Raw genomic sequence first — 17,971 nt, 5'->3', positions numbered from 1 at the left:
CAGAGACAGTGGTTTGTTGTTGCATTCAAATGGCCCCGGATACAGATCTCCTGCAGCTCAAACCAGGATGTGGAGAACTGCATGCACTTACACAAACGCACGCACGCGCGCACGCACACTCGCTCCGTGTTACTCCCACACTCACAGATACAAATAGCACTAAAAAGAACCCAAATCAATCACTCAGATGTGCAAGACTATATCAAGTGCATTGCCTACTATCTTTAAATTATAAAACAACAACAAAAAAAGGAGGTTTCCATTACTAGCAAATAAAATGGCAAATTCTTGGTGTACATAGTGGTTGGTAAAACTTGTCTATCATTATACTTCTACCAAATTTCAATGGAGACCCCCCCCCCAGTTTAAATAATACAACATGATCAAACCAATTTAACATTTGCAAAGGTGAAAATAAACAAAACCAAAAAGGCAGGTGATTACAAAACGTTGTAAACACTCCCTTCTCCCTCCAAAAAAGAAATAATAAAATAGTCAAAATAAAAACTGCAACATGCTTTCAAGAAAATACCAAACCGCAAAACAAGGAGAGATCTACACAAGCCCACCACCACCTCAGCAAGTGCGGGGCAGGTCGGCTCAGCCCCGCCACAGAGCCCGCTCCCTGCTCTCCCACTGGCTGGCACGGCTGGCTGTCTGAGCTCTGGTTGGTTGGCAGGACACTGCCTGAGCTCAGATTGGCTGGCAAGTGACTGCTCGAGCTCTGATTGGTTGGCAGGAGGGGCTGCCTGAGCTCGGATTGGTTGTCAGAGAGAAACCGCTGCCTGGGAGTCTCGGCAGGGTTGGGCAGTTGTTGCCACCTGCCCCTCGGGCGCCCTCGAGCTTCTTCTGCTTCCTCCTCCCCTTCGCGGTACGGGAATCCACAGCAGAAGAAGTCCTCCTTTCCTTCCGAATCAAAGGGCCTTGGCTTTATGGAGACGGTGAGGCTCATACAGAATATGTGCAAAATGATTTTTACAAGCAAAGTTGAAAGACACCCGTTTGACGCAGGGTCCTTTTGGCTAGGGCCATCCACAGGAAGCTGAGGTTCCCTTCGCGCTCGGGAGGCAGTCGTCGTTCCTTGTGCAGGGACTGAAAAAAAGAGGGAGCTGGCTCTCCTCCTCTTCTTCCTCCTCCTCCTCACTCTTCCTTCATGGACACGTGCTGGGATTATATCCACTCCTGAAAAGCTTTCTTACACCACCCAACTCTGCGACTCGTCCCAACAGAAATGAATGAAGAACGCTGTTCCGGTTACTCCAGGTCACGAGAACAGTGAGGCACTTCTGAAACAAACCCATTAGGAACATTGAAACAAATAAAAAACCAGCATCGCTTCCAGCCCTGGCAACTACAGGCTGCTGATATAAATCCTGCTGTCCTTGAGCTCCTCCTGACTTTTTCTACAATCCGGGTTCTGCACCTCTTCCTCTTCCTCTCCTGCACTGTCCTGCCCTGGGTCCCTGCAGTTAACAAAAGGCAAGAGGTTGCCATTGGGGCTCTGCTTGCTGTTACCATTGAGAATGTTGTCTGCTGCATTTTCCATCTCTTCTATCGTCATGTCACAGGCGTCTGCGAGCTCCTGGGTTGTGACCTCAATGAACTTTGGATCTTGAGCAAACTGCATCAGTCCTTCCGAGATCAAGACCTTCAAAAGCAGGTAAGGAACCAAAGACATATGTTAGTACTCTGCATCATCAACCCTATCGCACCCCACCACAACCCTCTTTACCACTATATTTTCCCCAATGGTCCTTCTCCCATTCATGCTGCTTGGAGATGGGCGCTCCTACTCTTGGCATTGTGGGCAGCGATATATCTGTTGCCCTGCTCTCCAAGGGCCTCATTTCTAGTTGGCCTTGACACTGCTCATGTCCTTTGTGACTCTGCAGTCTTACCGCTTCGACCAGGCTGCCAGCACTGCCGTGAAACTGCCTGCTGCTCCCTCCGGTCTGGCTGGGGACGGTGAGGGAGACCGGCCTGGCTCTCCTCGGGCTGCTGCAGCCGCTGTTGTCAGTGTACCGAGAGCTGCAGTGTACCGACGGGAAGCTGCTGTTGAGCTTCTCACTGGACTCTGCCCCGTCGAGGCGCAGAGTCGGGATGGTCTGTTGTGGCCAGCCACGGCTGCAGGGTGTAGCGGGGGGTGTAGCACACAGCCGAGAGAACATGGTGGGGGAATGGCTTCGCTGGAGCAGGGGACTCAGGCCGGCCACCGCTAATGCCTGCGGACAGAGGAGGCACAAGACGAGTGAGAGACTGCTCTTAGCAGCAGGGCTGGAAGGAGGAGGTGCTGGAGAAACTACCCGAGAAAGGCCTGGAGGGTCTCAAGGTTTGTGAAAACAGCTGCCAGCTGCTGGAACGGTTTGGATGTTTCCTGCGAACTCATTTTGCAAGCTTTCCTTTGAATGGTATATCCTGCACCACTCCCAAGCACCAGGCTGAAAACTCTCATGACTGCAGTTCTTCAGCCTTGGAGCCATTGCACTGACAGGAGGGATGCAGCCCAAATCCCCACAGCCTTGCCAGAAATACCACCTCTTCTCCAGTGGGTGAGACAGCAGTTTGTTTTCCCACCACTGCCACCACCCATACTGCTAGCTTTTACTGCCAATTGCTGTGTTTTCTGTTTCCATCTACTGTGGAACCTGAATGGATACCAGATGTGAATTTTAGATGTGTCTGCAGTTGGCAATAACTATAAATCCACCACTGGATTTTAAGGCATCTGCTGTTGGTGGGAGGATCAACATCTGATGATTATACTTTGAGCCATCCAGCCCTTCCTGTAACCATATACACAACCTCTGAGTCATCAGCCGCCTTTTATAACAAATTTCTCAAGAAGCTCCTTGTTGCAGAAGGGTGATCTGATGCCTTATTCATGGTGACTGCTGCCTTGTTCCATAAGCAATGCCATCAGAGTCATAAGATCATCTAACAGAGCTCACTACTGCCTACTACGAGCAAATAAGTAAATGCATAGAAAATACAAAAGCATGTGGATTGTGTTGCAGAGAATCCTCTTCTTCGGGTTGGGGTGAGTCTCATCCAGGGTTAGCTATCTGAAGGCTATGTGTGTAGTCTAAGCTAACTGTCTAGAGAGATACCAGCAAGCCTCCTGCTGCTTTTGGATACCTGCCTGAAAATACTGTCTGGAGGACAAGACCTAGACAAGACTTAGACAAGACTTATAATTGCCCTTTGGAGATGCTCCTTCCCTCTGTTGACCACAGTGAGACTTTACTGACTGGTTTAAAGTAGACATCTAACTTAGGGTATCTAAAGTTAAGTGAAGCTCAGGCCATCTGCCACCGAAATCCTTGCGAACCAATAACCATGCTGCACTGATGATTTCAGTGACAGATGAACAAGAGAATCAATTATTAGTCACCTACAAGCTTCACCAAGATTTTCTCAGGAATTAGATGTCAGACTCCTGTCAAATGTCAGTGAGGAAGCAAGCCCTTAAAAATTCATCTGTGTAAGTCATGCCCTGCAGGCTATGATGGTCTCAGCACATCCTTTAAACTGCCAGGACTTCAAGGAGAGCCCTAGATCTGTCAGGAAGGACAACTGAACCAGTTTTTCAGCTTGTTGGCAGAAGCATATACAAGGTGTTTTATCCAAAATGTAAGGTACTGAGGAGGTTGAAAGAAACTCTGAGGGACTGCTTTGAGCTTCAACTGCATATATTTACATATCATGATGTATGAGTATTTTGTGAGCATACCCTGTCAAGCATTCACAAGCAACCGAATCCATTGTGCTTAGCAGAGGCAACCTTTCCACTTTCTGTTCTTGTTTTAAGCGCTGTTGTAGGCTAACATTTTTGTGAATGTATGAACACTGCTGAGTGTTGTCAGCTGGAGGCCAGATGCCAATTTCAGGGTAACCCTTCAGTCTGGCTGAGTGACACTGGGGTGGGTAGAGCCCCATCCCTCTAGGTTTGGAGCTGCATGGTAGGATGAGGAAGGGTGAAGTAGCTCCATCCTCTTTGTACAGGTTGGAGGGAGGTGATTCTGCTGGCTGGGTGGGCTGAGAGAGTGGGAGGTATGCGTCCCCTCTGCCTCGCCTGCTGTGGGAGGGCAGGAAGTCTCAGGAGGGCTGTTGCTGCTGTGAGGAAGGTAGGAAGCTGTTTTCCTGCCCACTCCTCCCTGCCCCAGCACGTTTGCTGGTTGTCCTTGCCACAGCTGTAACTCTCTGCAGACCACTGCGTTCTGGAACTCAATCCTTAACGGATAACTGGCTGGGAGTGGAGGTGAGAAAAGCCAGGGACCCTCAAGCACTCTCATCTCTCACTCTTCTGCTCTGACTTCTCACTCCTCCTGGCCCTGCTGCATGGCCTTTTCTGCCCCTCAGGCAGCCTAAGGAGATGGGAGGGCTGTTCTGCTCTGCCCTGCCCTGGCCTGGGAGACTGCACAGAGCAGGATGCCTCACTTGCAAAGCTGGCACTACCATCTGCACCTGTTTCTTTTATGGTGACAAAAAGTGGCATCATCAAACTAAAAGACGGAAGTCTACTTTGGACTATGACAGCTAGCTAATTACCTTGGTATGTGCCTAAGCATACATTTGCTAGACTGCTGAATGCAGGTACAATGGCATTAAGAAGCTGATTAATGACGTGTAATCACTTTATGTTTTAAAATTATTAATTACAGTTACTGGTTGCCTTTAATTAATATGGAAGTAGAGCTTGCACATTTTATTCACATGCATACAACCATCAAAGCCAGTGTAACTGCATTGCAACATGCAATTTGGGTATTTTTATCTTTTAGCTAGTTTTTTATTTTACTTTTTTACGGGCATCAGAAAATGATAACTCTGCTGACTCTAAAGGACATGTTCCTGTAGCATTCTTCTGGGAATTAAAAAAATCCTGAAAGCAGGAATGAGCATGATAGCAAATACGATTTCTAAAAATTGGACCTTTGATATGGGTGTGAAACTATCCCAAACAGTTTTTTAAAAGTTGGTGTGGTCTTCTTTTAAAAAGATACAATGGAGGAGGCACTGCAGATGGTAGGGTCTCAGTTACATTGCTGGGCCCTTTGTGGTTATTAATGCTTACCTGATGATGTACCAGATGCAAAGGCAAAACTGTCTTCTGAGAGACATCTACACCCTGGTTTTTCTGTCTTTTCAGACACTCTAAGTGAAAAGATGCTCTTCGTCCTGAAACAGCAATCACACACAACTGTGTCAATCACTCATATTACACTACAGTTAGTCTGATTTAAATTTCTTTTAGTGCATTCCGATTGGAGACACAGCAAAGACAACCCCATTTTAGGGTCTGTCTACTTTCCCTCAACACCTTTCCCTTTCCAAAGCATTTGTATTTACAAAAAGCAGTCAAGCATCGTGGACCAACGAGCACTACCTTCCAAGCAATCTGCAAGATAAAATTCTGGATGGTGATTTTTATTTTGCTTCTTTCAAAACACTGTCCTTGTTGATCCCATGCAGCTGATTTTCCTCCTAAGCAGTGGAAGTGTTCTCAGACCTCTCAGACTGGTGATGGCAGCTGAGGCTCCAGTGCTCTGCCTGGCTGTACACAACATGCAGGAGGGATGTCAGGCTGCTCAGGTGACATCGGCCTCCCGCTTGCATGTGATCTGTGTCCCTTAGCTGCCAGACATACCACAGTTTATGAGCCTGTGTCTATAGCAAGGTCAAGTGGAAGTGAATTAATTAATGATTGAATTCACTGGTGAATGGAAGGCTGCTTATATAGACATGAAGCATTTTCAAAATTTGGAAAGCAGGGAAGAAAAAAAAAGAAAGATTTTAGGGGGAACTATTGAAATAGCTGCATTGTTTACATGCTATAAAATTAAACTGTACTTCTGTAAATATGAGAAAGGTACTCCCTACACAGGAATTTAAAAGTACTGCAAGGTATGTTTATGAACAAGTGCACAGGCTTTACTTCTGAACAATGGCAAATAAATCCAGTATTAAAGATAAAACTGCATGGCACACTAAAGTATTTTGTGGACTTCTTGGTCCTGTTGACATTTTTCTAAAGAAGGAAAGAAAATTAGAATTCTGAAAATAGTAAGTATTTATAATATTGATTTGTTGAGAAAAGGCCCTCTCAGGGGTTGAAGGAAATGTGTTATAACCCAGAGAACAAATGCTACAATGCAGATAATAGGTATTTCCTCTTTGTTGAGAAAAAAACCTAGTAAAATGAGTATGACACCACTGTATATATATTCACTAGAACGTAGTTAATGGGGCATGGTATCAAGGACTGACAGCAAATTTGGCCTTACAGATAGATACAGGAATTGTCATTGCCTAATATTTTAAGTTTTGAAATAAAGTAAATACTTTTAAAATACTCAATTTTACAAGCATCCTGAAGGATTTGAGTGAAGACTCAGTAGCCTCACCTTAAACCTTACACTACCTAACCCGTCACTTTTATTTTGTAAGAATATATTTAATATACAGGATTCTTTTTAGTTTCTCCCACAAATGTCCTTTTTCTCCACACCAGTACTCAGGAAAAAGGCTGAAAAATATTCTACATAAAAGAGCTCATTTTCTTCCAGACTCTCACATGTGTCCTGATACTTTCATAAAATCTTGTGATTCGTGGATTTCACCTGAGCGTAGTCTGCATGCTCAAGCACTTGAAAATCTCCAGGTACAATTAGAGCAGAAAGCAAATCTGTATTGTATTAACCTAATCTGAAATTCACCATTTTCCTTGTCGTGGACAAAAGAGACAACCTCTCCTTTCTCCCTGCTGAATACACACAGAACAAAACACCATATACTGAAGGCTAGCTCATTCGGTGACTCCATGGTGATTGTTTGGAGAGTCTACAGTGCTCTAATAAACTCCCCTAATTCACAGGCAGGCTTAATCAAACGGATCACGTGGACTATCCAAACAGCCACAGATTCACCTACTGACTGAGCATAAAGTCAGTAGAGCCATGTGCATGATCAGGATCATATGCACGCCATGGGATTCCCGGTCTCACGAGCTAAATGCAGCAAACAGCAACACCCGTGCCCACACACGCTGGGATTCCTCCGGTGAGATGCGAGAACTCCGCTGAGGCAGAGGAGAGCACAGCCCGCATACCACGCTGGGATGTTACCTAGTGCTGAGGAGCACAGAAACCCTTTCTTCGGAGAGTGCCGGGTGTCCTCTCCTTTGTTGTTTTCTGGTGGAGTAAGTTGTCTGTTTTCATCATCTTGGTATGCAAGCCTGGAAAGGAGAACAGAGGGATTCTAGAAAAGTAGCTGGTATTGGACAGAATAACCCTTCTTCCAGCAGGGAAACCAGGAAGATCATGCTATTAAATGGATGCAATAGCGAGCTAGCTTTGAGCGATAACTGGTCCAGGAGCAATTAGGAGAGACCATGAGACAGTGAACGCACTAAAGATGAGGTCTGGGAACATTAGATGGTAGAAGGGAATGGGAAGGGGGTTTAGCCCTGCAGATCCAGATGTCTCATTCAGAGGAGAAGAAAAATCCTAGGTGAAAGATGTCCTTTTCATTGTTACTTCTCAGGGTTGAGCTGCATTTTTTAAAAATTATTTTCTGATATTTGAGTCGTCTAACTAAAGTCATCTGGCCTTATCCCATAAATAGAATTTTTTTGTAGAAAAATGTCACCTCTTCCCACCTCTCCCCCTTAATTAAAGAACCACCCCGACACCTTGACTAAAGCTGCAAAGCTCACATTTCAGTAGAGAGCAGACTTGGTTCACTACAGTACTCAATGTCTTCATTCAAATTTTCATCATAAGTCTCTTCCTGAGACACTTCCTCTTGGCAAACAATTGCCAGCTGGCTGTCTCTGGAACTGGAACTAATGAGCAAAAAAGACAAGTCAAGATATGGAGATGGTAAAGACAACCTGTTATAAAGACAAGAATGACAGGCTCCATCTGTCTCAGCTGATTATAATGTTGAAGAGCTGTAATAGAAAAACCAATGACTAAACAGAGCTGCAGAGTTCACAAACACAAACAACCTTTGTCTGTGTCCTCTTTCAGAGCAAGAGTTTCTTAAATCAATGCTGAACAATATTGTAAACATACTATTGTAATTTGTGACTACATGTACTCTATAAATGTGCATATCACACTAGTGACATTTCCAAAGATATACCTCAGTGAACTTGAAGTAAAATCTGAAATGGACTCTTGGAAATACAGCTTTTTTTTTCCTTGTTGCAAAAGCCTTGGTTATGATTTTCAGAGAAGCCTCCTAGACACTAAGTGACAGTCTCAGCTCTGGGGTGTATGGTCTCTGCCTCCCAAATACCTTACTCTGCATGATCTCTCGCCTCTGCCTCTGATTCACACTTTCAATCCTCGCTGCCTTTTCCATCTTTGATCCCTTTTTTCTCATCACTAACTGCAGAGTACTTCTACTGAATTCCATAGGATCTGTTTAAACCCTTACGTATGACAGCCCTTAATTCCCTGCTTGCCTCCTCCTTGTCCCTCTGTTTCATGTCTCAGCCCTCATATTTTGCTTCATTCCGAGTTTCTGTTTTCTGAGGAGTGAAGTAAAATCTGAAGGTAGTGTGAATCTTTGAGATAGCGACATGGAGTTACTGGAGCCAATGTCAGTCTGCTACTAGCATTTGCAGAAGAGAGCAGTGTGGCAGGTTTTTTTCATCTTTCAGGGACTGCATAGGAAACTTTATTTTATCATTTGATTTGAGCAAAAAGCACTAGGACAAATAATGCATATGCATGGTATAGAACAGTCTGTAGGACAGTGCTGGAGTGACCTTCCTGCTGAGATGGGAGGCAAGTAAAATTGCTAAGGTGCAGAGAGGAGAAATCAGTAAATGGCAGCTCCCCCTATTCAACAGTCTGTGTTTAGACAAAACCATACAGAATTTTTGTAAGAACATGCCAGGGTGTACTTCACTGTACTGTGATCAGAGAGTGCCTAGATGTGTAAGCCCAGCTAGAAACTCTAAAAATACCCCAAATCTAAATCCAACTAGAAACAGTCCATCACTACCTGCCTGTGGGCAGAAAAGCCCTGAGTTTGGAGTATTTTCTGAAGATGTCATGGTGATCATTACCTCTTTTTCAGCCCTACCGACACCAAAAAGAAGAGCTCATATTCAGCATTAATGGGGATTTGGAGTTTCAATGGGATAAACAATGTGTGTTACACCCAGAGAGCATTAGAGCATGAGGGAGAACACGTACCGTCCCAGTGTTTCGTAGTAGTGCGTCCTAATTCAAGGAAGGTACCCAAGGAAGCAAGGAGAGAAAAGAACACCATGTTAGTAGTGTCACATCAGCACAAGTCAGCAAGGGGGAGGGCAGATGGTAACACATGTTGTGCAACTCCTGTGGCCTCCCTCCGGAAGGCATGAAATAGAAAAACCACTGGACTCTTGGGCAATTCTGCACTCACTGAATTTCCTCCGTCTTATTGTCCTATTCTGTCCTTTGCTGCAGCAGCATTCCTCTACCTTTTCACATTGCCCACTTTCTGCACTGAAAAAAGATTTCCAGCTCCTTCCTGCTGTTACTGAAATGATTAAAAAAAAATGCCCTACTGATAAAAATGATACTCCTTTCATATTAGTCATCTGGAAAGCTGTCCAGAGAAGGGAATTTGCTTTGCTTTGCATACCATTGCGTTTCTCAAACCCATGCCTCCCTCTTCCCAGCATGACTTTGGTGACCTCTGTGGGATGTGACCCACTGAATGAAAAACACTGACTTCCACAAAGTTCCCCATTGGGCACTAAAGAGATTAATTGCAGTCCCTTTGTCTTTCAGTTAGCAGTTGATAAAACACCTTGCTGTGGTGAAGAAGGGATAAAAAAGGCTCTTTTTGGTTCTTACGAAGGTTTCTTCATGATAAAGCTCAAAGAAGTCAAGTGTGTTGGTCAGTGAGAGTGCTGCTGCTTTGCAGTGATAATTGATGCACATCTGTTGCACCGTGGGCTTTGGAACAAGTGGAGAACCAGAAGGTTCAATCCAGGCTACAATCTGGGTGATGTCTGGTGAGTGACTTCAGCTAAGGCAGCAATGCTCTGGTGCTTGCATGCATGTTCCTCTCTGTGGTCCCTTGACCCACTTTCTGCTCTGTGAAGCTTACCTTTTGGAAGGTAGTTTCCAAGGAGCCTCCTGTACACGTATGGTGGGTGATAAGGGGGTCCCATGGCCTTCCACTGTGCTGACAGTGCTGGGGTAGCTGGGTGGGCTGGGGAAGCGGCATAGGGCAGTGTTGTTGGCATTGTTGATGTTGGCATTGGAGCCTGAAGATGAGTAGCTGCTGGGAGTGAAGGTGGAGTCCACCAACTTCTCATGAGATGGGGACTCAGTATCTCCCTGGTTGTTGCCAGACTTATTGATGTGCAAAGGTCGCTGGGTGGTGAACGTCTGGGGGAATGCACTCCTGCCATCACTTTGGTAGTAGCTGACATGGTTTCCGAACAAGCCTCCAGCTCTCTGTCAAGGAAACAGAAATTATTCTCCCTTAGTGAGCGAGAAGGTGTGCAAGGGCCCTGGTGTTTCCTGCTTAGCCTGTTGTTAAGGCAAAAAGATGTGGGGACCAAAGTGTGCATGATGGCACTGCTCCTCTCTCTGCCAGAGGACAGTGCCTGGACTCCTCAGTGAGAGAGACTAGGTACACACAGGCTGTGAAAGCTTTAGCTTTCTAAGATATTTCAGAGGACTGGACAGATGCATAGTTGAGGCAAAGGCATCTTTACACCTCCCACGAGCCCTGAGAGTGCAGTACTGGGTAGGGATGCAAGAACCAGCAACATTTAGACATTGAGAGGGAATTTAAGAGCACCAGAAACTATTAATCACCTGGAGGAACAGATAAGAAAGATTTAATGAGCCAGTTATGTACTGTTTAGACGATGAGTAATGAAAGGAACTGACAGCATCTTTCTGTAAGGAAAGGAGGAAGATGCCAAAGGAGAGGAAATATTACCAGAGGAGACAATTACAAGAGATAGGAATGAAATAAGAAAGAGAAGATTTAGGTAACATGCTCAGAAAATTTCCTCTTTCCGTAGGAGCTCTATTGGGTTCTGGTGTACTTTTTGGAGGGATGCTACTTGTGCTACTGAAAGGAAGAGTGAACGAAACACCAAAGTGTGCCTGGCTGCTGCTTTGCTGAACTGATCTGTTCTTCAGACTCTTTGGCTATTCCCATTCTGATTTTATTTAGGTTTTATGAGGGAAACTTCCATTGAAAAGAATATGGGGTAAAAACTGTGCCAAGATCTCAGGACCTGGCACCCTGAGTCCACCACTCTAGGGTCTAGAAAACAAGGAGGGTCCAGCTGAAATACAGCTGCATAAAAGAGAATATATCACTCTGAGCTCAGCTACTGGTCTAGCCTCAGCTTATAAACTTGGTTCAGCACCTACCCGGAAGATATCATCTTCAGAGGCTGCAGAAACAGCTTCTTTCATGGCCTTATCTAGCTCTTCTTCAGCTGTCAGGTCTCCAGAAATTGCTCGTCGGATCTCTGGACCAATGTCGTGAAGTGTGCGCAGACCAGCCTGCAAAACAGCAAACTATAGAGCTTCATATCTCCGAGTGGGTATATGAGAAATAAAAGCAGTGCTATTTCTTCCTAAGCACTGTGAAGCCCTTTTACTTAATATAGCATCCCCAGCTCCTAGAAAAACACCAACAAAATTCTGTTCTTTTTACCTCCAGCTTAGAGAGAGAAAAATTCTTAGCAGTTCAACCCAGGAATGTTTGTTGCTAGTCCCCTGGCTTCATCACAACAGGACATAGACATAAATCCACAGGCTTGACTAAGCCTGTCTGCATGCTTTCAACTTTGGGTTCTCAGATCCACAACCAGAAGCCCTAGAGCAGCCACAGTTCCAGCTGAACCATGTACTCAGTGTGTCTGAAAATATCTTGTTTTAAATCAGCAGTTTAAATATGGATTTAATAACTAAACTTCTGGCATCTGGACCTGGACAGTCCTCAAACCCCTCACCGACTGGAATCCATTCCAGGGAGTCCATCCAGGGAGGTAAGCTGTGGGTATGCTGAGACCTCAGTTTGTATCTGTGCCTGTGTCACAGCACTTTTTAGCTTGTTGGAACTCCAGAGTCACCCTTCTTCCTTACTGTACACTTGAGGGAGATAAATGGTGCTGCTTGTACAGTCAATGGGGCTTTCTCATTCTTTCACACAGCCTGGTAGTCTATCCAGTGAACATGTAGCACAGTGGTGAACAGATCCCAGGTCTTAGAGCCTGATGCCCCGTCTGTTGGATGGCCTTGGCATCCAGGTATGCTTTTCGTTTTTCAACTGATTTTGCCTTCTGGCAACATTCTCTCCCTGATGCTGCTATAGTGACTCCCCTCAGAAAGGGTAGAATGAATGTGGTAATAAGCAAATGTCTGCTGGACACTTCACACCAGTTCTCTAAAAGGAACCTAAATTTTAAATATTACCAGCAGATTGATAAACTGTGGATATACCTCACTTGTGCCTTCCACCTCTAGAGCTAAGGGATGTGGCCCATGGTACATACATGTTTATCCAAAAGGATTGGTATGGTAGTTCAAGGGGTCTACAAGCTCCTTTCCAATGGGGATAGCCCATTGCAGCCCCCAGAATGGTTGAGAGGGAAGTGGGGTCAAATGCCTCTATTGTACCACCCCTGTCCATCCTGTGCCCGCTTGTCACCTGTAAGGAGAGCGCGTTGCGCTGGGAGGGCTTGCCCACTAGTCCCTGTTCTTTACGTTTCTTGAACTTCCGGAAATACTCCTGAATCAGGAAAGTGGCATAGAACTTCCCAACGGTCACCTCGTCATCTGCAAAGGGGCATAAAAGAGGCAATAAATTAAATGAACAATTGATTTTAAACAGTGTATTTGCTAATGTGAGCCTTGCAATTCGCAGCAGAATCACTAGGTACCGCAGTACATCTCTGCTTGTTATGGCATCGGGATGCAGGACTGAAGGAGGGGATTGCTCCACAGCCAGAGCTTGCTGTAAGCAGTAAGGAGGAGAGGTGCACATGGCTTTTGGATGATCTGGCTCTCCTGGCAGAGAACCCCTATAGCTACACACCTCTGGATGTACATTGTTTACGGTGAACCTTTGCAGTCTCTAGTATTCGTTTATCACATAGGATCTTGCCATAGAAGCAGCCTCCCAGTCTGGATCAACACATGCTGCTGTCTTGTGATAGCCTCGGGTAATACATACTCAGAGTCTGGGCTCACCAACAGCATCTGACCTGACCATCCACACCAGACCTGATCTGGCCCTTCTCTGCATTGAAATTCTGTCTGGTTATGCCTAGCATGGGTGTGAGCGAACCAAAATGATCACCTCTCCTCAGAAATGCAGTCATTGCTGTATTCTCGCTCAATACAAACTGTCAATGAACTGAAATGTGCACTAAGTTTTTATCCAGGTAACTCTCCTCCCTTCTCCAAACCCAATGGAAATTTTATAAGACATGGTCCACTGACTTCAAAGCAGGCTGAGCAAGGTTCAGGATCTGGCTGCAACTGTTAACTAACTACCAAGCACTGTTTTGCGCTATAGCCCCTGGAGCCACCTGGAAGGTCAGTGAAGGCCACACTGGATGCCCACACACCTGGGGTCCCAAGAAGCCTATAGCAAAGGAGAATTACCAGAAGCCTGGTAATTACAGCCGACCAGGGATGCTGCATAGAAACCCACAGCAATCTGTTACACCAGTTCAGACTGGCTGAGGAATGTCCCCAGGTATGTGAGTCATTGATAGGTATCATAGTAGAAAGCAGTTACATGAGTAAAAAAAAGTTATATGCCACAGTAAAGGTAGTTTTGCTAAATATGAAGGGGTTATGAGATGGGGCTGCATCCTTAACTTGAGTGTAAAGCCATATCCCTTATGCATTCAGGTAAAGTCCACATCATCCTCCCTGGAGCTACTTAGCCCTGTCTGCTTCCTTTGCCTCCAGCAGACACCAGGTAATGTCCAGGGGAGCAAATACCTATCATTAAACTGAAGCAAGATCTAGGAATAAAGGTTTCTAATGCCTATTTATACACCTTTTCTTCCTTCTCTGATTTCTCAGCAGGAAGAACATGATATTCATGTTAGTACAGGCAGAAACAGATCTCAGCCTGATGAAATACAGGTGACAGCTTGTAGAAGAAAGCTTGTCCCCCATATTCCACCTGATGATCATGAGGTACAGTAGGACATGTCAGGTGGGGAAAAAGACAGACTCAGAGCCTGAGACAAGATCCTGCACTCACCACCTGCGGGGGGCACCACCTGGTCCAGCAGCTTCATACTGGTGCGCTTCCAGATTTTCTTAATTATTGCTCTCAGCTCTTCGTTGGCTTGCTCCAGGTTACCTGCAGGGTGAAAATCATCAGAGACAGGAATTAAGCAGACCCTGCAGAGGAGCAATTTCACGTCTGGCATGGCAATCTTAGGAGGAAAATATCAGAGCTTTTTCAGTAGTAGAAAGTTTTAGGCAAAGAGGTGCTCTAACCATTGCTAAAGCTCCCTCACAGCAAGAAGTCTTCTTCTTAAATATGTATAGTCATTTCAGGGTAGCAAGGTGACTGTATTATTGACTGATAGTCTGAACAGCGAGAAACAACAGAACCATGGTGCTACTTCATCCCAAAAAGCAACAATCTCACCTAACACTTCAAATTTTAATTAAGTATCAGTGAAGATTGAATATGATGAGAATAGAGGTCAGTTAATGGGAAACTACAACTTGGATAAAACAAATAATTGGTGGTAAAGATGCACCTAGAAATCTGAACGCCTGGGCCTTGCTTGCAGTGCTTCCCAAGAATTACTTGTTGCAATCCCTGCCTCCCAACAGATACCAAGTTCTTCACATGGTGCCAGAGTCTACCTTGGAGAGTCTGCACAGTGGTCTGACAAGGCACGCTGGGCATGTGCAAGGCTTTCACTATTCAACTCAGAGGACTGTCCCAGGATATTTGTGTTTATTCTCTGAAGACCAGCATAGGCTATAAAAAGCCTTTTATGTAACTGTCTGAACTTAGACATTATGTGTTCCTTCAAGGGGCTCTGACCTAAATGAGACATTAATCAAGGCGCACTACCCCTTGAGAGTGAGTGAAGCAGATTTGGTTTATATCCTTCCCTTCTAGGTACTCATTTCCTCCCAAATGACTCACCTTCGATTTTATTTCTGGATTTATGTACATTCAAACCCCTTATAATGGAAGATCTCTTCTCTCGCTATGTGTACTAAACCACTACCTTCTCCTCCTAAAGGTGCTGTTCCTGCAGCTTTTATTATTGGTCCCCAGCATTAAGGCTCCTCAATGTGCTGCACAGGGGTCTGCATGCCAGTAGCTCTCCTAATAGGATGCAGTGAAGATAGGGACACCAAGTAACTTGCTGAGGATGAAACAGGTGGACAGCATCAAAGGCAGAATTCTGACTCAGGAGGGCTAATTCCAAACTCCTGCCCTAACCACTTACCAGATCCTGCTAAGGCAAGAAAGCAAGCAGTTTGAGGCTTTAGGTGGTTTCCCAGGAGGTCACTGGCAATGACTCTGAGAGTTTGAGGCTCAGACAGGAAAATTGAGTCTTTTTTGGGTCTCTGTTTCATAAGACACAAGATGTCCTACAGGGGTTGTGGTTGGCTTTTTCCTCAGGAGACCCTCTTTGGCTACAATCAAATTTTCTTTAGCACAACATCCAAGGCCTTAATATAATTTTAAAGTTTCACCACTTTTTTGGCTCAGCTGTCAGTATAATCCTGGCACGGTAAGCTAGGGTTCTGCTGGTCTCTGCTTTCCCATGCCTGAAATGTAATGCAGCCACTCCTGAGGCAGCAGTGTCTAGCTCTGAATCACAGACCTACACACTCTTTTAGGGCATCTGATCAATACATGAAGCCAGGTTTTGACTCAAGACCAATGTCTTTAATTACAGCAGGTGACAGAGTGCAACAAAGGGGACAAGCTGAGCCCAAAATCTTGTCTGCTTTCCCCAGCTATACCCGCTGGTCTATTAACAGGCCCTTTCCTTTTCATACATCTTTATGATGTGCCTATAACACCACTGTGACTACAATGTGATGTTAACTCATGCTAATGGAAGCACAGGAGGAGTTTTAGTGAAGCGAGACCCTTGAGTCCAAGCTCTTTTGCCTCCCTTGGATTGGAAGATCAGTGGCAACAGCAGTCAAAAAGTAGCGCTGCTCTGCAGCCAGTTTGCACAAGGGGAGGCTTCTTTGCCCTTCTTCCTTCCCCTGACTGCTGTTTGAGCAGGCATTGATCTAAAACTTTTCACTCTGAGAGCATTGTAAAGAATGTGATCAATAATCTGAGATGATACTATGGGAAGCACCAACTTTCTAGGTAACTGGAAACACTGTTCTCTCCCTAGAAGATATTACTTCTCCAAAGATCTTTACATTGCTTTTTGTACGATATGCCACATATGAGTAACTGGGATCATTTTACACAAGGTGTCCTTATTGTTGTATTCCAGCTCAGCACACTTTGGTGTGAACACCCCTGCAGTCAGCAAGCTTCTTACCTTCTGTCTTGATCCTCAGTGCTGTTCTGACCAATGCAAAGAGAGTGGCATTGAACATGACAGTCCCATCACTGTTCAGTGGCATATTCATGGAGACAAGGCGCTGTGGAGTAAGGAGAAGAATGAGAACAATCGTACTGCCAACACATGGACAGAAGCCTGCTGTTCCTTATGCCCTCATGATGCCCTTCAGACCTGCCACCCCTTTTATGTGAGCATCCGTGGCGTGTGGATTTAGTTACACAATTATAAACGTACTTGTCATACCCACTGATGGTCCCAGCCATGGTGTATTTGCCCTGGGGTCTCTCTCCATTGCTAGATGCTCTGTTTTCTTCAATGTGGCTGTCACTTTCTAACATTTGTTTTCCCCAGTGGCCAGTGGGCATTTGCCCACAGTGTATAACACAGACAGAGATTTGTTCCAGTCCCTAAACCATTTGGCTTTTAAATGACACCTTTTTTTCTTATCAGAAGCAAACTGTTTTTTTCATACCTCATGAGGCACTTGCAAACTCACCTGCACTAACCCTGTGCCTGGTATAAATGTATATAAACTGAGAGCCAGAAACTTTTAGGTGATAGGCTTGAAGAAAGGGGATTAGCTGAACCTGAAAGCTGGTCTGCTTTATCCAACTATTCCCCCTCTTCCTTTTAAAACAAGGCTGTGTCTGCCCTGCAGTAATTCTGTAAAGCCACGTAGGACAGAGAGTGAATGCTGAGTACTGTTGCAGCGGCAGGGTGGACTCCAGTGAGACCAACTGCATGTATCTGAGACAGATGTAGCAGAGTCCCCAGATCTTCTGTCCTTACTTCTGTCTCAGGAGGTAAGAGACAGCAGGGACTTGGTTTGAACCCTTATGCTTTCAGGGGTTGGTTTTGTTCGAGCTCTGTCTTCTGCCACTTTCAAGCAACAGGCCTGGTTCAGTACCAAATTGGAGGAAGGGGTGTCACTCCCCATCACTACTGCTGCAATCATAGACTGGGCGGGTTGGGCCAGATCATTGCTGGTCATGCATCATGACAACAAAAAATTGCCAGACAGCAGACTGAAAGGGATCAGTAGCAGACCACAGAAGTCATATATTTCTGTGTACAGGCCCCAGGCTTTGTATTTTGCTCAGAGACTGATATAAAAAACAGCTACAAGTGTCGCATACAAACTCTGGGACTTGCAAGGAGATGAATAAAGAACTTAAAGTGAAGGAAGCATAAAGCTTATAAACATGCCGTTATTCACTAGAGAGAGTCCTTTTTCATAGCTGGAGTCTCACAACCAAAGAAATGAGTGGGACATTTTTCACAGAAAACCTGTTCTTGCCCTTCCTGTATTTTAATGCCATACTCACCTTGCTGTTTAACATCTGTTGGTTATTTAAGCTAAAATGAGAGATAACACTAGTATTTTGGTGCACTGCTTAGTCTAAA

The 17,971-nt window shown here is 45.1% G+C and overlaps 1 protein-coding gene across 1 annotated transcript in view; it reads right to left on the bottom strand.

The window, feature by feature from the left end:
- Nucleotides 1-1,241: 1,241 nt before the first annotated feature.
- CACNA1C (calcium voltage-gated channel subunit alpha1 C) overlaps nt 1,242-17,971 on the bottom strand; it is a gene marked incomplete at its 5' end in the record, with an annotated part of 490,257 nt that continues 473,527 nt past the window's right edge. The window contains 10 exons of the mRNA XM_082008523.1: nt 1,242-1,648; nt 1,899-2,222; nt 5,075-5,178; nt 7,125-7,234; nt 7,715-7,843; nt 10,114-10,466; nt 11,403-11,537; nt 12,688-12,815; nt 14,260-14,361; nt 16,544-16,646. Coding sequence (XP_081864649.1) covers nt 1,352-1,648; nt 1,899-2,222; nt 5,075-5,178; nt 7,125-7,234; nt 7,715-7,843; nt 10,114-10,466; nt 11,403-11,537; nt 12,688-12,815; nt 14,260-14,361; nt 16,544-16,646 — 1,785 coding nt within the window. The 3' untranslated portion in view covers nt 1,242-1,351. The remainder of the gene's footprint in view (nt 1,649-1,898; nt 2,223-5,074; nt 5,179-7,124; nt 7,235-7,714; nt 7,844-10,113; nt 10,467-11,402; nt 11,538-12,687; nt 12,816-14,259; nt 14,362-16,543; nt 16,647-17,971) is intronic.

This window comes from Phaethon aethereus, assembly GCF_964289735.1.
Source record: "Phaethon aethereus genome assembly, chromosome: 1".
Taxonomy (NCBI): domain Eukaryota; kingdom Metazoa; phylum Chordata; class Aves; order Phaethontiformes; family Phaethontidae; genus Phaethon; species Phaethon aethereus.
The sequence above is the reverse complement of the archived record's forward strand: the minus strand, read 5'-3'. Positions and strand labels throughout refer to the sequence as shown.